Below are 20,712 nucleotides of genomic sequence, written 5' to 3' on the forward strand. Positions count from 1 at the left end.
TATATATATGTATGTGTATATATATATGTGTGTGTGTATATATATATATATATATATATATATATATATATATATATATATATATATATATATATATATATACACACATATATATATATATACATATATATATATATATATATATATATATACATATATATATATATATATATATATATATATATATATATATATATATATATATATATATATATATATATATATATATATAGTCATTTGTGATACTGACGTATTGCAGAAGGCTGCGATATACACGTAAGCCCTCAAACGGTGCAGGTTGCCACAGTCATGTCAGGAATTCACTGATCAATTATATCATTATTATTATTATTATTATTATTATTGAATATATTGCAAGGCTTTTTGGAACCACAATATAAAGCAATATTACTACAATATGGCACTTTGTTCATCTTGCAGTGCCAGATTTCCTCATGGTCACTGAAGTACAGAGTCACCAATGGAACGGAATCTCTCGGGTCAATGTGCAGTTGAAAGGAATTACACCAGAACGAGCAGAGCATGAACTCTCTGCCAGTCCATATATATAGAGAGAACTTCATTTCTTTAAAAAATATGTTTAAATTTCATTGATGATAACGTTGCTTTTTGTGAATATTCTAATCGCAAGTTCTTTTTGGGGGTTTAGGGGTGAATGGGACACTGTTGGTAGTAACCGGAGAAGAGTAGGGTTGGAAGCTTTGGCATTCTCAGCGTGGGATGGTGATGAGGGACCGGAAGCTGCTCTAGACCGGCAGTGCTCCTTAATGAACATCGCTCACAGCAACATTGGCACCACTGGGTGTCCGCTTAGAATGGCAGTTGGGTTCACCTTGTTTAGGCACCGTCTTCTCAGTGCCATCACTCGAGGGAACGGATGTCTGAAACTGACGGCGTGGTTTTCTTTTCCTGCCTCTGGCCACACAGGGTAGAATCTGTGCCCTTCTTTTTTTATCTTCTGGTGACAATGATATAGGGGAAGAAGCAGAAGAAGACAGGTGTGGAGAGGAGGGTGCTGAAGATCCAGATTTGGTTCCTGATTTATTAGGAGCTTGGGATGAGGTTTCTGTACTCATTGCGACAGCTGAGGATGAGGTTGCATCTAGCTGGGCTTGTCTACGAGACTGAACTTGGGGTGAAGAGGGAGTATCACTTTCAGTGCTGCTGGAGCTGGATGGAGACGGAGGAGACTGGATCCGAACCCTGGAAGAATCTGCTGAAGAATGAGCTCTGGTTTTACTTCCAACAGCAGACCCTGATCTTGTACCCGTTGAAGCCGAAGCAGGAGGGCATGGCTGGAGCCCAAATGGCTGGCCGTACATAGGAAACCCGGGCATCTTCATGGGTGGTTGAAACGGCTTGTAGGGCATGTCTCCTTGCCTTTTTCCAATGATGCGATTCCGAGATGGTATTTGCGACCTTCCTTGGTGTCCTTTTGTTGCCCCAGCACCGTATTTATCAATAAGTTTTAAGTTGAGAATGATGCGTCCACGCTTGACTTCACGTGGTTTGACCCTGCGGTTCAAAATGCGCACAGTCTCAGAAAACGGAGAGATTGGCAGGCGGGAAACTAAGGAGGAGCCGTCTGGGTTTGCTAAAGGGTCAGGCCGGGGCAAAGGTCTTCGGGACATGCGGTGGCAGCGATGAATATCTTTCTTGAGCTTATGTGAGGCAGCCAGAGAGTGCAACCTGGGCGTCGGTGCCAATGATGACGAAGACGAGGGGTTAGAAGGAAGTGCCGACGATGAGGGAGGGCATGGAGTGGCAAGACGGGTACTGGAGGGACGGGACAACGTCTCGCCAGCTTGAGCACGTGCCTGGGGAGGAAGAATATTACCTAGATTTAAATAAACTAAATGTGTACTGTATGTGTATAATTCATACAACCTAAAATCATTAAAGTAATAGTATTAGTAATTGTGTTATATCAGATTTATACACATTTGAAACCTCACTCACTCACTCACTCACTCATTTTCTACCGCTTATCCGAACTACCTCGGGTCACGGGGAGCCTGTGCCAATCTCAGGCGTCATTGGGCATCAAGGCAGGATACACCCTGGACGGAGTGCCAACCCATCGCAGGGCACACACACACACTCTCGTTCACTCACGCAATCACACACTACAGACAATTTACCAGAGATGCCAATCAACCTACCATGCATGTCTTTGGACCGGGGGAGGAAACCGGAGTACCCGGAGGAAACCCCCGAGGCACGGGGAGAACATGCAAACGCCACACACACAAGGCGGAGGCAGGAAACGAACCTCCAACCCTGGAGGTGTGAGGCGAACGTGCTAACCACTAAGCCACTGTGCCCCCCACATTTCAAACCTATTTAATCCATTTAAATAGGTTTCATTCTGGTCCCTGGTTATGGAGGTTCTACTTGGAACCTTTCTTTTAGAGGATTCTATGTAAAATTTTTAAGGGTATATATATATATATATATATATATATATATATATATATATATATATATATATATATATATATATATATATATATATATATATGTGTGTGTGTGTGTGTGTGTGTGTGTGTGTGTGTGTGTGTGTGTGTGTGTGTGTGTGTACAATGACAAACTTCCTAGTAAGAAATATGTAAATCTCTGCCACCTTTGACTGCTGTGTCTTTTAAGGTTACTGTATGGAATAAAATAATCTGCATCAGAAAGTGTTTAGAAAACTGGAACTTTTTGGTAGAAGAAACTTTTCCTGCTTTCTCCAGGGTTCAGTCTTTGTGCAGACCAGTGTAACCGATCCCGCTGGACTGACCTGACATTTATAGGCTGAATATCCTCCATCTCGTAGAACTTTCTTATGTTAAAAAAAACTTATAAATTGCCTCAGCGAGCACGCTGGAGCCAAGGTAAGGAAAACCTCCAAAAACCTCCATGGCCTGAAATCACCAGCTGAGATTATTACACTCTGTAGTAGTAATGACTGTTATTCCGCATAGTTCGGAAAACACAGGCCAGGTTGGGCAGCTAAAAGTTGTTTCCATTCAGAGTAAAGAGCGATGATGCGGAACAAAGAGAAATTCGAACCTTGATCACGAAGTTTTTTGGTTTAGGTCCCCGCTTCTTTGGGCCATAAAGCTCTTGCTCTCGTTCCCTGTACAGATGAGGAAGGGGGGGGTGGCATTAGGATATAACATTACGTCACCGTGAAGCCAAAACAATCAGCCCAACCTCAAGGTTTTGAGTTTTAAAGTGAAAGCAATACACAACTTTCTAATTGTTCAAGCAAGACTTCGCATATACTTTTAACAACCTGTGTTATAAAAATGATTTTAAAAAAACCTTAAAATGTACATTTTGGTGACAAGAACAACTTCTACTGCTTTTTCCCCCAACAAAATTTTAACGTTTTAGCCAGTCAACGCTAATATTGGATAGCTAATTAACTAGCTAAATTGTCTAGCTTACGCTCTAGATTAGATTTATGATTATCAATGAAGATCAAATTAAATATAGGTTTCGCATTGATGAGGGGGAGACTGTTTGCTTTCGATGTAGCTTTGGAGGCAGAAAATCAAGAAGATTTTAGCTGCTTGTGTGTTTTGGGTAGAAAAAAAAACACACTGGAATATTGGAAATAGAATATTTTCAGGTAAAACTCATAACAAGGTGTATTTTATTTATTTATTTTTTTTTACAAACAGTTTATCCTCCATGTTTTTTTTTTCTCATTCGCACCTCGACTTGCGACCTTACTGGTTGTGAGGTAAAAAAAAAAAAATCAACAAATAACATCATTAACACTTTTCTGAAAAATTGGGTTTTGATTAACATTGGAAGCTCTGCTGCGAGCAGAAAAACATGCAGAGGGTAGAGCTTTTCAAAAGTGGCTGCTTCCCACAGGATTACATGTAAAACATGCGCTGGCAGTTTGGAGAGTGTGAAAGCAGCTTAGTTCTGTATTTAGAAGCAACAAAGCATTGAAGCATTGGTTTCAGAACAAACACAAAGTAAGAAAGCGAAATTAAAGGTGGGGTCTCCGATGTTTGAAAGCCAATGTTGACATTTGAAATCACCAAAACAAACACGCCCCTAACCCAAATAAGCCCCACCCCTGTATTGATAGCTCCGCCCACACATACATACGTAACCCAGGCAACTAATGGAAAGAAATGTGTCTATCATAGCTGAAGGGAAGAACAATACGATTGCAGATAAACAAACAAGCAAAAATGACACACAAGCATAATCATGTAAAGGACAAAGGCATATATTAGTTCTGTGTAACAAAACAAAACCAACGTTACTCACCTATCGAGAAGGAAAAATGCGCCTCGTCGTCTTAAGTAAAGTTGGTCACATATTCACAGATTGGAGTTTCCCGAGTCAATAACTCCTGAGCTAAACACTGTTACTACACAAAACACGGTTGTAGCTGCGTATCTACATTACTACGATAGAAAAGAGGTGTTATTTGTGTAGTAACAGCGTTTAGCTCAGGAGTTATTGACTCGGGAAACTCCAATCTGTGGCCAACTTCCTGCGTTTAGCTTCCTGCGTTTAGCTCCTTCAGTTCTCTCCAGCACTGGAAAGCTGATCCTATATTAACACGTCCTACTTCTTACCTTATCGTAAGCCTTTCTTCACTTTCTTTCTTTGTTTTTATCCTCCATGTCAATGTTAAAACCGCTTTCTGCTAATGTCACACATGCGCACTGAACACTCTCTCTGCCCATATTGACAAGACACGCCCCTTTCTGCTCATTGGCTACACGTTAGTTTTGATTTTTGTTTAGTTGTTGGCCCGACTTAGTTTTCTGAAGCATTTCTCAAAAATCGGAGACCCCACCTTTAAGGTGAGGAGATATAAATGAAGCGGTGGAACAGATCAGGGGTGTAATTAAAGAGGACGATGGCTGATCTTGGAACATTTCTTTGCCTTCCGTGTTGTAAAGCGAATGATCAGAAACTTACTTCTGCTCGAACGCAGTGATGAGACGATCGTCCAGAATGTTCTCCTCAGGTTCCCATGTGCTGTGCCTGCAAACGAAACCGAATTCAAACAAAAGTAAAACCCGAGAAATGCAGACGGCTAGGAGACAGCTGGATAAATAAATAATACGGACACGACATTTACAACACAGCAGTGAATTAAACCGTGAAGTTGAATTAATCTTTATTTCCAACATACTTCAGTGCCCATCCTTTCCATTTCACCAGATACTCGATGTTGCCCTAAAAAAAAAAAACTGCATGAGTTACTCCTGTTAGTTTATCCCCCACACAAAATCTACTTCCCACCATTTTCACCTTTATACAAGTCAGAATTAAAAAAAAAAAAAAAAAAAAAAAAAAAAAAAAAAGTAACCACTTTATTCATGTGAGCCACGAATCCTTGTGTGAATTATGTAAGTAACTTCGGGTTTTTTGTTAGTTTGCAGCTGACAGTTGTAATCAGCAGATGCTAAGGAACATTAATAATGTCAAAGCACAATGTGTGTGTGTGTGTGTGTGTGTGTGTGTGTGTGTATAGTGTATATAGCAATGAAACAACGTTCCTCCAGGACCTTTATGTTTCATAAAGCTGCACAAACCAACAAGGTTATGCAGAAAGAATGCAGTTAAATAATTTTCATGGATATATATATATATATATATATATATATATATATATGGGGTTTTGTGTAATATATAATAAATGTTAGTGATGTAACGTTGTGTGTGTGTGTATGAGTGTATGTGTGTGAGTGTATGTGTGTGTGTGTGTGTGTGTGTGAGTGTATGAGAGTGTGAGTGTATGTGTGAGTGAGGTAAACTAATGGCATCAGAAGGTCACATTTGAGAGCTTAGTCGTGCACACTGCAGCTCGCTGCTCTAGGCGTCATGCACCGTGTTTAACACGCCTGCATGCTGTGCACTTTGTTAGCTCTTGATCAACCTACACAGTTTTTGCAGAACGCAACGCGGCGACGTGTAAAACCCACGCGTGCGCGCGCTGAGCTTCAAACGCGCTCTTTTCTTACTATTCTTCTTTTATTTTCATGGCTCACATCGGGCTCAATTGGTGGATATTCGCGAAAACTAGGCCTCCCCCTCCCCCTCGGTTCTCTCCCCCTCCCCTGTCTTTCTTTCTTTTTTTTTAAGTAGCGCGCGCCACTCGAACAAAATGACGCGCGCGGCTTCCTCACCTTTCGCACGCGGCGTTTCAGGATGGCTTCAGCGGCAAAAACTCGGTCTCCGATTGCCGTCAGTTCCATGTTGTTGCTGGTGTTTTTGTTTTTTTTTTTCCCGTACGATTCCTTTCCTCCCGCTGCCCGGGCGGCGGCGACACACACTCACTCTCTCACACACACACACACACACACGGCTGACATCGGAGCAGAGAGAGAGAGAGAGAGGGGGAGAGGGAGAGAGAGAGAGAGGGAGAGAGAGAGAGAGAGACGTGTTCCAGCTCGGGTCACGCCCCTTGCTTGTGTTAGCACTAAAAAAATGCACGAGTAATTAAACATCCTCTAAATAATAAAACGTTATAAACTAAAAACAATGTTTTAAAGTCACAAGCAGGTCATTTGGACCAATCAGAATCCGGGATATCATCCGGGTATTCAGCTCTTACAGTTATATACAGTTAGCTTAGCACTATGCTATTGGGCAGGGGGACCAAACCAACCTCCTCTTCTTTTTCCTTCTATTTCGTGCTCCACTCTCAGTTGATTGGTCAGCTCACACGAAGGCGGGACGTGTTCCTAGGCTCTGATTGGTTCTGTTACACGTCCTTCAAGCGTCTCCGTTCTGTCAGTTCGGCTCATCCAGCAGAGGTTAATCTGGAGCGGATGAAGCCGTGGCTTTAACTCTGAGGTAAAAAGATTAACAAACTCTAATGCTGTCATTCTGCTAAAAGTTAAAAGTGAGTTATTACTAAAACTGAAAGTATTGAGCTATAAGAGTTTTGGGTTTAGTTTAGTTTAGTTTAGTTTGTTATTTGAGGACATGCTAACTGGCTAAACGTGTTTATTTCACGTAGTTAGCTGTAGATAAGTCCGTCAGGTTGTTTGTCTAAAACGTGTTTGTCTTTCACGTCACACACGTTAAAGTCACGTATCTGTGTCTCTTTATTTCTGCTTAACGTTTTACTTTCGGTTTCGTCCGTTTGCGACGCAGGTTCAACGTGTTTGTGCATCTTTCCTGTGTCTGTAGTGGAATCTCCGTCACTTTAAGTGGTTTATAATTGATGGTAATGCATCTGTTCTCCTGCAGCTTTAGAGTTCGAGCTCTTTGGCCTTTATATCAAGCAGGGCTCTCAAGGCAAGAGTGACATCTCCATTCTGTTGAGGTTTTGTTCAAACCGACCATCAAAAATACCCTCTGGGCATCAGCATTATAATGTGGAAGCACTAAAACTTAGACTACTTGTTCTGAGCAGGTGTTGTCAGTGAACCGGGGTCCCCTGGTGCCATCTCAGGTCCCCCAGCTTGAGAACCACTGGCCCTAGACTACTTGTTCTGAGCAGGTGTTGTCAGTGAACAGGCTGTAAAACTGTTGGCTAAGTTACAGACACTCATGAAAAACTCCTGCTGATTATCTGGGAAACGTCTCTAACAGCAGTCACAATGTCATTGTTTGTGTCAAACAAGTTGTGAATTAGTTGTAACATTACAACAAGAGATCATGACTTACTCTGTGCTCAAAGTGATGCTCACAGCTCCAGTGCTTTTCTCTGTAGGTGAACAAGGATGATGCTGAACAATTCCAGGATCTGCTTTTTTTTCATTGGTTGTTGCATTAAATCTTACCCAGATACAATAGTGCTGTTTTCTGATTGGCTATCGTGTAGCCTCTTTTTTTGATTGGCTGATAAGTGTCAGGCCTGACTAAGAGCTCCTGGGGAGACGCGCTTGATTCCTGCCCGGTTCCATAGAGACAGCGGTGCATTTGGAGCGGAGACATTTTGGGCGCTGTGGCAAATTAAATATATGATAAATAGTCAGTTTTTCTGCGTGACAAATACAATGTATGGCGAGAGAGCGTGACAAAAGACAGACATGAGGGACTGTCACGCTCTATGTGTGATGCTTGACAGCCCTGTATCAAGGCAGTCATCAATATTCAGTCAGTATGTCTATGATATACACAGCCGTATTCTATAACATAAGAATCTATAGCTTTATGTTTAAATTAGATCGACTTTAGGTTTTAGCTGTAATGCAAAGCGGTGCTTGGACCCCTAGAATCGCTCCTCACAAATGTATAGGTGACAAATTAGAGGAAAATGTAGTTGTGGGATGTGCAGGCTGCTTCTGACTGATCAATTTTATTCCCTAACTAAACATTTCTATCCTAATGAGAGTGTAAGTATCCACGGTGACCCTGCCCTCATCCAGGGTTTGTTGTAAAATCGTATGTTAAACGACTGAAGTCACTCAACCGCAAACTTTTCTTCCAGGTCAGAATGCAGTTCCTGGGCCGCATCATTGGGACGGTGAGCAGCGTGTTCACCAACCCGTACCGAGTTCGGGAGGTCCAGCTGTCGGAGTATAAGAATAAAGTGAAGATGAAGCAGGATGGGAGGACGCTGTTGTACAGGGACTCTTCCTCCCAAGCCTGGGATTGTGTCCTCATCATGCCTGACAATACAGTAGCACTGAGGTCCGTATTACACAATTTCAGCTCTAACACTCACTAGAACGCACTATTGACGTTTTTATCTTCTAGTTTGTTTTTCTTTGCAGTCTTTGCAATGATTGTGAGCACCACAAGGATGTTGTCATCAAATTTATAGCTGACTTTGCTGATTTTACAAAGTGCCCACGTTTCCATCAGCACAGAACTGACTAGAAGTCTTTTAGTCGTCGGATAATCTGCCTGTAGTATGTGAGAAACCTGAATTTCAGCTTTATTGTGCTATAGAGTATGGTGAATGAAGTGTATCATGGGTGTGTCTCGGTGTGTGCGATTGTCTCTACACACAAAACTATATTATTACAAGAGAATTCCATTTAATCAGCCTTTTAAATTCTCTAGATGCTTTCTTTCCCTCTCACCTCAGGTTGTTCCAGGTGACGTCGGAGGAAGACGCTGCGAACTGGTTTCCTCAGTATGCCCTCAAGCTCCGCCCCTTTTATGAAACTCTCCGCCCGCCTCTCAAACCCGAGACGCTCCAACAGATAGTCGATTGCCTACGGAGCCACCCGGACTGGAGCTCCGCCCACATCGCCGTATACACCGGCCTTCGGGACTGCCTGAAGCACAACCACGTTTTGAGGTGAGGAGTCACAAAGCAGATAGTTTCAAAGATTAGATACAGAAAAAAGGTACGAGAGTGAACGATAATGACGATATGTGATAATGACTTTGTCATGACGATAAGGTGCACCGATGTGTCTTTAGTCAGATGAACATGCGGGATTCTCAGGGCCAGACGCCACTGCACCTGGCATGTGAACGCGGTGAGGTGAGCTGCGTGCGAGAGCTGTTAGAGGAATGCCAGGCTCGCACAGACATCCGAGATAAGAACGGTGACACGCCCATGCACTGTGCGGCCAAGCAGGACTCTGCCGTCATCGTGGAGGTGAGTAAAATCTTTTTGTAGGTCTCTGAGTGAACCGGCGCGTGTATACTGTAGGGGCGACGTCACGACGTCTCCTTCACTAATGTTGTGATCTAGATTGCCGTGTATCTTGTTATAATTAAAGCCACTGTATTATTTTAGGTGCTGTGCTCTCAGCTGTGTCCCGGTGTAAACGAGCTGAACGTGGTCGGAGAGACGCCTCTGCATGTCGCATGCCGTTTGGGAAAGACCGAGACAGCCAGGGCGCTGATGGGAGGTGGAGCTCGAACCGACATCGTCGGGGGCTCTGGCTATCCAATACACACAGCCATGAAGTACAGCTCCAGGGGGTAGGCAACATTTTTCCTGCAGCAAAGTGGAATTACTCCAAACTCCCCACTAAGCCCTGCCCACTTTTCATCTTTATATGGGGAGAAAAATATTCAGAACAAAAAAATGAAAGAAAGGGCTTTTATCAGAGTGCTCTGTACTCATTCACTCCCTCTCTCTCTCGCTCTCTCTCCCTCTCTCCCTCTCTCTCCCTACCCCCTATCCCCCCCAGCTGTGCCGAGGTCATTCTATCTGATGATTTAAATCAGCTGCAGTCTGAGGACCCGGTGTATGGCGGAACCCCTCTCCACTGGGCCAAGACTGCCGAAGTCAGCAGCACCTCCACAGATTAACACACACTGTCAAACCTGCTGTTTATCCATCCATTCAATCTGACACGTTTCTTCCCGTTTTTTTTTTTTTTTAAGATGACTCGCCTGCTGCTGGACCACGGCTGTGGCGTGAACTACCTCAGCAAAACCGGAGACAGTCCATTACACATCCTGTGCAAGAAGGAGCGCTATGAGGCTGCCATGATCCTGCTGACCCACGGGGCCGACCCCAACCTCAAGGGCGAGAACGGGAACACGGCTCTGCACCTAGCCATGAAGGTACACCTGATGTGTGAGTGTGTTCAGACCTCGACAGCAGGGGAAATGCAGTAAGGTTATTATTAAGGAGAGTAACTAGGTGACAAGCGATGCAAACACACTATGGTAAATGGACATTCTGAATTTTCTGTGATGTCAGGCCTTAGCAGTATGGAGTCTCCTCATTATTTAGGATGTTTCTGCATATTTTCTTCTATATGGTCTGTCGGTCCATCGAGTCCGAGTCACTCAATGTTGTCCACGAACTAGTGAACGGAGATGGACGAAGAAATTCTAAATAAATAAATAAATAAATTCTAATACCCAACAACGAGAAGACGTTTTTAAATGTTGTTCTGTTCTCTGCAGCTGGACAACATTGACCTGATAAAAGCACTCATCGTGTTTGGAGCTGACCTGGAGATCCACAACGACCTGGGAGAGTCGCCGGGTCTGATTGCAGCCCGCACCAGCAAGGGTCAGAGAGAAGTGTTTGTGTGTGTGTATGTGTGTGTGTGTGTATGTGTGTGTGTGTGTATGTGTGTGTGTGTATGTGTGTGTGTGTATGTGTGTGTGTGTGTGTGTGTGTGTGTGTGTGTGTGTGTGTGTGTGTGTGTGTGTGTGTGTGTGTGTATGTGTGTGTGTATGTGTATGTGTGTGTGTGTGTATGGGTGTGTGTTTGGGTGTGTGTTTGTGTGTGTTTGTACTGTATGTGTGTGTGTCTGTGTGTGTGTGTCTGTGTGTGTGTGTGTCTGTGTGTGTGTGTCTGTGTGTGTGTGTGTGTGTGTCTGTGTGTGTGTGTCTGTGTGTGTGTGTGTCTGTGTGTTTGGGTGTGTTTGTGTGTGTTTGTACTGTATGTGTTTGTGTGTGTCTGTGTGTGTCTGTGTGTGTGTGCCTGTGTGTGCCTGTGTGTGTTTGTGTGTCTGTGTGTGTGTGTGCGCCTGTGTGTGTGCCTGTGTGTGTGTGCCTGTGTGTGTGCCTGTGTGTGTGTGCCTGTGTGTGTGTGCCTGTGTGTGTGTGCCTGTGTGTGTGTGCCTGTGTGTGTGTGCCTGTGTGTGTGTGCCTGTGTGTGTGTGCCTGTGTGTGTGCCTGTGTGTGTGCCTGTGTGTGTGCCTGTGTCTGTGTGTGCCTGTGTGTGTGCCTGTGTGTGTGCCTGTGTGTGTGCCTGTGTGTGTGTCTGTGTGTGTGTGCCTGTGTGTGTTTGTGTGTGTGTGTGCCTGTGTGTGTGCCTGTGTGTGTGCCTGTGTGTGTGTGCCTGTGTGTGTGTGCCTGTGTGTGTGTGCCTGTGTGTGTGTGCCTGTGTGTGTGTGCCTGTGTGTGTGCCTGTGTGTGTGCCTGTGTGTGTGCCTGTGTCTGTGTGTGTGTCTGTGTGTGTCTGTGGGTGTGTGTGTGTTTGTGTGTGTGTGTTTGTGTGTCTGTGTGTGTGTTTGTGTGTCTGTGTGTGTGTTTGTGTGTGTGTTTGTGTCCAATACCAAGAACTGCTTTAACTTTACCAAACACTGATTCAGAACTTAAATCCCTTCCTCATTCTGCGACGTGTCACTTTTGCCGGCGACAATAAGATCTGACTTTTAGAATTTATTTGGACTAGTGTTTGATAGGAAAATGAAATGAGTTTGAATACCTAAACTGCCGGTTAATCGATTTGTTTCTTTTTTTTTAAACCATTTTTGGTTAAGATTCAGAAAACAGGATTAAGTAAAATCCCCAGATTGAACTCAGCTGAGCCGTGTGACAAAGCCGTGTACATTTCCACAGTATTTCCACAGGATGATAGACGCTGTAGTCGATCTCACTGCCTGATATTTGTGAGCCGTTTCACCAGGATTCCGAGCTACGCTAGTTTATTGTCTGTCAGATGAAATAGATTTATTTAAATTGGTGTAGAGTCTGTTGGTTAAAAGCTTCAGGAGAATTGTGATGAACAGTAACCGCTGAAATCCTGCGGTGATGCTAATTATTAACCCATTTATCTTTATTTTTTAATCAAGCTGAAGCTCAGATACAGAAAAAAAAGAGCATAAATGGGTTAAAGACATTTAACATCTCTCTCTGTGTCTCTCTCTCTCACCCCCCCTCCATCACCCACTATTACCTTTCCAACCCTGTTTGGTGTGTGTGTTCCTGATGCATGGGCCTGTGTGTGTGTGTGTGTGTGTGTGTGTGTGTTCTTGATGCATGTGCGTGTGTGTGTGTGTGTTTTGGGTTTTGCGGCTGCATGTTTCGGACCCTTGGCTTTGCTTTAAGGCCCCAACCGTAAGGTGTTGCTGAAGATGCTGCAATGTGTCGGGGTCGAGCGATGTCACCCCCCCTCCACCGACTTCCTAACCCCCATCAACAACAGAGCCCCACCCCCACCCATAGGTAAAAAAGCTAAACTCCTCCTTTTATCTGGAGTCTGGACCCTTTCCATTCCTCCTACATCATCTCTTGCAAGCTTTCTACCTGTGTCTGTTTCTGTAAATATTGTTTCTATTGTTAACGTGTGATAAAATCCGGAAAAGTCGGAAACGTCGTTCATCTTTATCACTCGATACAAAACAAAAGCTCACGACGTGCCCGAGGTTGTTTCAACGGGACTATGTTTCTGTTGAAGATTTTCCTTAAGCAGTGTTTTTGTGAATATTTTGCGGCGCCCTGACTGGCCGTCTGACCTCAGCTGTGATTTTTGCCGTCAGGGTTTAACGACCTCGTCCACGCGGCGGCCGCAATCTCCGCCATCAGCCGAGGCTACGTCGAAGTGGACGGTCTCAGGACAAGCAAAAAGTAGGTAGAAGAAGAACATATGAGGAAGGAAATAAATCAGGATCCTGTGTTTTTCCCCACAGCTAAATGATCACGTTAATGCTGGGACAGTGTGTTGATGTAATGCTTTAACATAAACTAATACTTGTTTCTGATTGGCTGATGGGTGATGGATTAAAAATAAAAGTTTATTTGACATTAACAGTATGACTAACTTCACAGCGTACTAACTAACTAACTGATGCCTTTTACATTCATCTACAGCTGGTTTCTGTCTGTGTGTACAGGGTGGACAGATTGCTGTGTCTGGATGGAGGAGGTATCAAGGGCCTGGTTCTGATCCAAATGCTGATTGCGTTGGAGAAGGAAGCGGGTCGGCCAGTCCGAGAGCTCTTCGACTGGGTGGCTGGGACCAGCACCGGCGGCATCCTGGCTCTGGCTGTCACTCACGGTCAGTGCACACGAGATTAAATCATGCTCTGAAGACACAAGTGCTGACTTTTATTTCTTCATTTCATGTTTGAAGCAGAAATCTGACCTGTCGCATGTAAACTCATTGCTCTGTGTGTGTGTGCTTCTGTGTGTGTGTGCTTCTGTGTGTGTGCTTCTGTGTGTGTGCTTCTGTGTGTGTGCTTCTGTGTGTGTGCTTCTGTGTGTGTGCTTCTGTGTGTGTGCTTCTGTGTGTGTGCTTCTGTGTGTGTGTGCTTCTGTGTGTGTGCTTCTGTGTGTGTGTGCTTCTGTGTGTGTGTGCTTCTGTGTGTGTGTGCGTCTGTGTGTGTGCGTCTGTGTGTGTGCGTCTGTGTGTGTGCGTCTGTGTGTGTGCGTCTGTGTGTGTGCGTCTGTGTGTGTGTCTGTGTGTGTGTCTGTGTGTGTGTCTGTGTGTGTGTGTCTGTGTGTGTAGGTAAATCAATGGAGTACCTGCGCTGTCTGTATTTCCGGATGAAGGACCAGGTGTTTAAAGGCTCGCGGCCGTACGAGTCGGCACCGCTGGAGGATTTCCTCAAGCAGGAGTTCGGAGAGGACACTAAGATGACTGATGTCACACACCCAAAGTAAGTGTGTGTGTGTGTGTGTGTGTGTGTGTCAGATTATGCTAATACACAGTACAGAGTAAATCATAATGTTTATGTGAGGACAGATTGAAAAACAATAATGTGTTTAAAAAGAAATATCTCTCCCTCGCTCTCTCTCTCTCTCTCTCTCTCTCTCTCTCTCTCTCTCTCTCTCTCTCTCTCTCTCTCTCTCTCTGTCTATCTATCTCTTTCTCTCTCTGTCTGGTCTCTCTCTCTCTCTCTCTCTCTCTCTCTCTCTCTCTCTCTCTCTCTCTCTCTCTCTGTCTATCTATCTCTTTCTCTCTCTGTCTGGTCTCTCTCTCTCTCTCTGTCTCTCAGAGTAATGGTCACTACTGTTTTAGCGGACAGACACCCCGGGGAGTTGCACTTTTTCAGGAATTACGATGCCCCTACTATACCCCGAGACCCCCCATATGCTTCCACAACCACTTTCAAACCACTCACCACCCCACAAGGTAAAATACATACACACACACACACACACACACACACACACACACTGCCTAGTAACCAACAGATTTGATTGATCTCCCCACAGTAAAGTTTTCCTCTCACTAATGTTAAGCTCCACACAGACGTACTTCTTCAGCTGGTCTCTGCCTCTCAGTGTCAGTGTTGTTGTTGCAGGATGGGAGGATGATGATGTGTTGATAGTGGGATACACTCAGGAACCTGTCAGAAAGCGTAGGAAGGTGACGGATGAAGGTGTGTGTGCGTGTGTGTTTGTGTGTGTCTGAGGGGCAGAGAGAGAGAGAGAGGGGGAGAGCAGGGTCACAGTGAGTGAGTCACTATGAACTTGGTGTACACTGCACTTGGGACTTTCTTTCATTTAGTCATGTATGTATTTAATTTTCATTTTTATCTGTTTATCAAAGTCTCTTTTTTCCTCCCTCACAGAGCAGGTTGTGTGGCGTGCGGCCCGGGCCAGCGGTGCAGCCCCCACATACTTTCGACCGATGGGTCGTTTCCTAGACGGTGGGCTGCTGGCAAATAACCCAACACTCGACGCCATGACTGAGATCCACCAGTACCACAAATCATTGAAGGCTCAGGTATCTCTCTCTCTCGCTCTCTCTCTCTTGCTCTCTCTCTCTCTCTCTCTCTCTCTCTCTCTTGCTCTCTCTCTCTTGCTCTCTCTCTCTTGCTCTCTCTCTCTCTCTCGCGCTCTCTCTCTCTCTCTCTCTCTTGCTCTCTCTCTCTCTCTCTCCCTCTCTCGCTCTCTCTCTCTTGCGCTCGCTCTCTCTCTCTCTCTCTCTCTCTCTCTCTCTCCCTCTCTCGCTCTCTCTCTTGCGCTCTCTCTCTCTCTCTCTCTCTCTCGCTCTCTCTCTCTCTCCATCTCCCCCTCACTCTCTCTTGCACTCTCTCTCTCGCTCTCTCTCTCTCTCCTTCTCCCTCTCTCTCTCCCTCTCCCTCTCTCTCTCCCTCTCTCTCTCCCTCTCTCTCTTGCTCTCTCTCGCTCTCTCTCTTGCTCTCTCTCTCACACACACACACACAGGCTTTGGCTGTGGAGAGAATTTTTTCCCCCTGGTGACTGATACCAATTGTATTGTACAGTAAATTCTTAACTGTGTGTGTGTGTGTGTGTGTTTCAGGGTCAGGGAGATGAAGAGTGTCGTCTAGGTGTGGTGGTGTCTTTAGGGACGGGGAAACCTCCACAGGTGCCGGTGAACTCGGTGGACGTGTTTAGACCCTCAAACCCTCTGGAGCTGGCTAAAAGCTTTGTAGGAGTCAAGGAGCTGGGCAAGATGCTTGTGGACTGTGTAAGCACACACACACACACACACACACACACACACACACACACACACACACACACACACACAGAGAGAGATTAGTGCTGAGTGCTTTTGTGTTTCTCAGTACACTTAATAAAGCTTGTTTGTGTGCGTGTGTAGTGCACTGACTCCGATGGGTGTGCAGTAGATCGAGCCAGAGCTTGGTGTGAGATGACTGATATAAACTATCAAAGGTACTGTGTGTGTTTGTGTGTATGTATGAGTGTAAATGCATGTGTGTGTGTTTGTGTGTGTATGTATGAGTGTAAATGAATGTGTGTGTGTACTCATCTGTGTGTGCGTGTGTACTCATCTGTGTGTGCGTGTGTACTCATCTGTGTGTGCGTGTGTACTCATCTGTGTGTGCGTGTGTACTCATCTGTGTGTGCGTGTGTACTCATCTCTGTGTGTGCGTGTGTACTCGTCTGTGTGTGTGTGTGTACTCGTCTGTGTGTGTGTGTACTCGTCTGTGTGTCTGTGTACTCGTCTGTGTGTGTGTACTCGTCTGTGTGTGTGTGTGTACTCGTCGGTCTGTGTGTGTACTCGTCGGTCTGTGTGTGTACTCGTCGGTCTGTGTGTGTACTCGTCGGTCTGTGTGTGTACTCGTCTGTGTGTACTCGTGTGTGTGTGTGTGTGTGTGTGTGCTCGTGTGTGTGTATGTGTACTCGTCTGTGTGTGTGTGTACTCGTCTGTGTGTGTCTGTGTGTACTCGTCTGTGTGTGTGTGTACTCGTCTGTGTGTGTGTGTACTCGTCTGTGTGTGTGTGTGTACTCGTGTGTGTGTGTGTGTGTCTGTGTGTGTGTGTACTCGTCTGTGTGTGTGTGTACTCGTCTGTGTGTGTGTGTACTCGTCTGTGTGTGTGTGTACTCGTCTGTGTGTGTGTGTACTCGTCTGTGTGTGTACTCGTCTGTGTGTGTGTGTGTGTGTGTGTACTCGTCTGTGTGTGTGTGTGTGTGTGTGTGTGTGTACTCGTCTGTGTGTGTGTACTCGTCTGTGTGTGTGTACTCGTCTGTGTGTGTGTACTCGTCTGTGTGTGTGTGTACTCGTCTGTGTGTGTGTGTGTGTGTACTCGTCTGTGTGTGTGTGTGTGTACTCGTCTGTGTGTGTGTGTGTGTACTCGTCTGTGTGTGTGTGTGTGTGTGTGTGTGTGTACTCGTCTGTGTGTGTGTGTGTGTGTACTCGTCTGTGTGTGTGTGTGCTCGTCTGTGTGTGTGTGTGCTCGTCTGTGTGTGTGCTCGTCTGTGTGTGTCTGTGTGTGTGTACTCGTCTGTGTGTGTGTGTACTCGTCTGTGTGTGTGTGTACTCGTCTGTGTGTGTGTGTACTCGTCTGTGTGTGTGTACTCGTCTGTGTGTGTGTACTCGTCTGTGTGTGTGTACTCGTCTGTGTGTGTGTGTACTCGTCTGTGTGTGTGTACTCGTCTGTGTGTGTGTACTCGTCTGTGTGTGTGTACTCGTCTGTGTGTGTGTGTGTGTGTACTCGTCTGTGTGTGTGTGTGTGTGTGTACTCGTCTGTGTGTGTGTGTGTGTGTACTCGTCTGTGTGTGTGTGTGTGTGTGTGTACTCGTCTGTGTGTGTGTGTGTGTGTGTGTGTGCTCGTCTGTGTGTGTGTGTGCTCGTCTGTGTGTGTGTGTGCTCGTCTGTGTGTGTGTGTGTGCTCGTCTGCGTGTGTGCTCGTCTGCGTGTGTGCACGTCTGCGTGTGTGCTCGTCTGCGTGTGTGCTCGTCTGTGTGTGTGTGTACTCGTCTGTGTGTGTGTGTACTCGTCTGTGTGTGTGTACTCGTCTGTGTGTGTGTACTCGTCTGTGTGTGTGTACTCGTCTGTGTGTGTACTCGTCTGTGTGTGTGTGTGTACTCGTCTGTGTGTGTGTGTGTACTCGTCTGTGTGTGTGTGTACTCGTCTGTGTGTGTGTGTGTGTGTACTCGTCTGTGTTTGTGTGTACACTCGTCTGTGAGTTTGTGTGTGTACTCGTCTGTGTGTTTGTGTGTACTCGTCTGTGTGTGTGTACTAGTCTGTGTGTTTGTGTGTATGTATGTGTGTAAATGCACGTGTGTGTTTGTGTACTCGTCTGTGTGTATGTGCTCATTTGTGTAAATGCACGTGTGTGTTTGTGTACAGGTCTGTGTGTATGTGCTCATTTGTGTAAATGCACGTGTGTGTTTGTGTACAGGTCTGTGTGTATGTGCTCATTTGTGTAAATGCACGTGTGTGTTTGTGTACAGGTCTGTGTGTATGTGCTCATTTGTGTAAATGTATGTGCGTGTAAGCATACAACTCTCTCTCCCCCCCCCTCTCTCTCTCAGGCTGAGTCCCCAGCTCTCGAGCGAGGTCCTTCTGGATGAAGTCAGTGACTCTGTTCTGGTGAACATGCTGTGGGAGACTCAGATGTACCTGTATGAGAACCGAGAGCTTATACAATCCCTTGCACAGCAGCTCCTACGGCCCTGACACACACACACACACACACACACACACACACGCATGCACACAGTAAAAAAGGGAATAGAGTCTGTTAGAGAATCGAGAGAGAATCTAAGAATCCAGAAGATGTAAATGAGCTTCATCGTCATTATTAACGATCCTGATTTCTAACATGACCCAACAAAGTGTGTGTAAGGGTTTAGATCTTATCTCTGAGGAACAGAGAGTAAATTGAAGTGTCTACACTGGATTTATTTTTTGCCATCGCTGCACTCCTCCTAAAGTAAAGTGATAACAGATAAGTGTCTAATTTTTAATGTGAGAACATTCTATAAGGTGATATCTTTTAAATAGTGTTATATAATCGTCTTACGTCAGAGCTGGAGGTCAGGCATTTATGGATTTTCAGTAACATCTAGACTTCCGTTACATTTAATCTACGTTAACACGATCACGACTTGGGTAGTTAAGAACAGTTGTGGCAGTGGGGGGGACAAAAACTTTAATCCAGTTAATATCCAGTGACTTTGTGTCTGATTATGAAGTGTATTTATGTATCACATTTAATCTGCTTTATTATCCAGTATGTGAGCTTGACCTTCATTTTATGCCTTTTTACCTCACAAACCAAAAGCCTTGTGTTTTGTTTTTTTGTTGTTGTTGTTGTTGTTGTTGTTGTTTTCTCGTATTGCTTTCAATTGATTTTCTTATCCAGCGGTGCAAAGTCGAGCCTTTAACGCAAACTTAAACAAAAGGTTAACGGCTATTCATTCACCTGATACTTTGCCTGGTCAATAACACACTGCATGTTTGTTTGTTTGTTTGTTTGTTTACTACTTTGTATGTTGGCAGTATTCAGGTAATTATAAATTTGGATAAAACTTACTTGTAATTTAGTAAGTAACACATCCAGGATTACACTTTAATGTACTGACGTTTTGGTCCTGAATTTATCATAGTGGTGTTTACTGACAAAACCTCAGTATTTATGCCTTTTTTTTTTTTGGATTGTTATTTATGTTTACAGATTTTATACTCTTCTTTATATATGAACTCTCCATTCATTAAAGAATTAATAACTACCGCTGTGTCACGTGCCGTCCACTTCGCTCTGTACAACGACACCGTGGTCGGTTACTTACTCTACTTTTAATTCAGCTTCATTTGCTCAAGCTCCGTTACAGAATACAGAAAATGTCAGGTGATAAATGTTTTCAGAATCAGAATCAGAATCAGCTTTATTGCCAGGCATGTTTTTGCATGCGAGGAATTTGTTTTATTGACAGAAGCTCCACAGTGTTACAGAACGATACTATATAGGCAAAAATTGTATGTACACATGTACAGGTTGAAATGTGCAGTTGAAATATAATTGAAGTGAAATAATTATATATGTATAATTGTATAATTGAATGTGCAATTGAAGTAAACAGTATAGACAAATATATGTACAGATGTGCCAAGTATGAAATGTGTAATTGAAGTAAACATGGTACAAATGTGCAAGTGTGAAATGTGCAATGAGTGTTGTGTGTTCCCTGTGTGTTAAGTGTTCATCAGATGGATTGCCTGAGGGAAGAAACTGTTCCTATGTCTGGTTCTGGTGCTCAGGGCTCTGTAGTGTCGACCAGATGGCAACAGTTCCAAGAGGGAGTGTGCTGGGTGTGAGGGGTCCAGAGTGAGGGAGTGTGCTGGATGTGAGGGGTCCAGAGTGAGGGAGTGTGCTGGATGTGAGGGGTCCAGAGTGAGGGAGTGTGCTGGATGTGAGGGGTCCAGAGTGAGGGAGTGTGCTGGATGTGAGGGGTCCAGAGTGAGGGAGTGTGCTGGATGTGAGGGATCCAGAGTGAGGGAGTGTGCTGGATGTGAGGGGTCCAGAGTGAGGGAGTGTGCTGGATGTGAGGGGTCAAGAGTGAGGGAGTGTGCTGGATGTGAGGGGTCCAGAGTGAGGGAGTGTGCTGGATGTGAGGGATCCAGAGTGAGGGAGTGTGCTGGATGTGAGGGGTCAAGAGTTAGGGAGTGTGCTGGGTGTGAGGGGTCCAGAGTGAGGGAGTGTGCTGGATGTGAGGGATCCAGAGTGAGGGAGTGTGCTGGATGTGAGGGGTCCAGAGTGAGGGAGTGTGCTGGATGTGAGGGGTCCAGAGTGAGGGAGTGTGCTGGATGTGAGGGGTCAAGAGTTAGGGAGTGTGCTGGATGTGAGGGGTCCAGAGTGAGGGAGTGTGCTGGATGTGAGGGGTCCAGAGTGAGGG

General features: G+C 45.0%; 2 protein-coding genes across 4 annotated transcripts; one reads left to right on the top strand and one right to left on the bottom strand.

The window, feature by feature from the left end:
• Positions 1–245: 245 nt before the first annotated feature.
• cbx6a (chromobox homolog 6a) lies at positions 246–6,403 on the bottom strand. The gene is made up of 5 exons (XM_060859195.1): positions 6,177–6,403; positions 5,180–5,223; positions 4,963–5,028; positions 3,076–3,142; positions 246–1,838 (listed from the first exon to the last, which is right to left on the bottom strand). Exons 1-5 carry the CDS (start codon positions 6,243–6,245, stop codon positions 786–788), a joined length of 1,299 nt encoding a protein of 432 aa, XP_060715178.1. The 5' UTR covers positions 6,246–6,403; the 3' UTR covers positions 246–785.
• A 292-nt stretch (positions 6,404–6,695) lies between these two features.
• pla2g6 (phospholipase A2, group VI (cytosolic, calcium-independent)) lies at positions 6,696–19,980 on the top strand. Of its 3 annotated transcripts, none has more exons than XM_060859192.1 (17): positions 6,696–6,846; positions 8,432–8,634; positions 9,035–9,250; positions 9,376–9,556; positions 9,698–9,885; positions 10,098–10,194; positions 10,294–10,476; positions 10,825–10,933; positions 12,703–12,819; positions 13,134–13,221; positions 13,488–13,651; positions 14,102–14,252; positions 14,592–14,728; positions 15,171–15,325; positions 15,866–16,033; positions 16,169–16,242; positions 18,349–19,980. In XM_060859192.1, the coding sequence occupies exons 2-17, from the start codon at positions 8,438–8,440 to the stop codon at positions 18,491–18,493; spliced, it is 2,370 nt and encodes a 789-aa protein (XP_060715175.1). In that variant the 5' UTR covers positions 6,696–6,846; positions 8,432–8,437; the 3' UTR covers positions 18,494–19,980. The 3 variants fall into 3 exon arrangements, with proteins under 3 accessions (XP_060715175.1, XP_060715177.1, XP_060715176.1); XM_060859193.1 differs by having other exon boundaries at positions 6,764–6,895; XM_060859194.1 differs by lacking the exons at positions 15,171–15,325; positions 15,866–16,033; positions 16,169–16,242; positions 18,349–19,980 and adding an exon at positions 14,901–15,025.
• The last annotated feature ends 732 nt before the right edge of the window (positions 19,981–20,712 follow it).

Source organism: Tachysurus vachellii, chromosome 23 (genome assembly GCF_030014155.1).
Source record: "Tachysurus vachellii isolate PV-2020 chromosome 23, HZAU_Pvac_v1, whole genome shotgun sequence".
Lineage (NCBI taxonomy): Eukaryota > Metazoa > Chordata > Actinopteri > Siluriformes > Bagridae > Tachysurus > Tachysurus vachellii.

What these genes read in the sequence shown, in the direction of transcription:
- pla2g6 (XM_060859192.1), top strand. Translation starts at nt 8,438, where the DNA reads ATGCAGTTCCTGGGCCGCATCATTGGGACGGTGAGCAGCGTGTTCACC. An exon ending in AAGCACAACCACGTTTTGAG is followed by an intron (nt 9,251 to 9,375) that starts GTGAGGAGTCAC and finishes ATGTGTCTTTAG; the next exon opens with TCAGATGAACATGCGGGATT. An exon ending in ACTGATATAAACTATCAAAG is followed by an intron (nt 16,243 to 18,348) that starts GTACTGTGTGTG and finishes TCTCTCTCTCAG; the next exon opens with GCTGAGTCCCCAGCTCTCGA.
- cbx6a (XM_060859195.1), bottom strand. Translation starts at nt 6,245, where the DNA reads ATGGAACTGACGGCAATCGGAGACCGAGTTTTTGCCGCTGAAGCCATC. An exon ending in TGGAAAGGATGGGCACTGAA is followed by an intron (nt 5,029 to 5,179) that starts GTATGTTGGAAA and finishes TTTCGTTTGCAG; the next exon opens with GCACAGCACATGGGAACCTG. An exon ending in CAAAAAACTTCGTGATCAAG is followed by an intron (nt 1,839 to 3,075) that starts GTTCGAATTTCT and finishes CTTCCTCCCCAG; the next exon opens with GCACGTGCTCAAGCTGGCGA.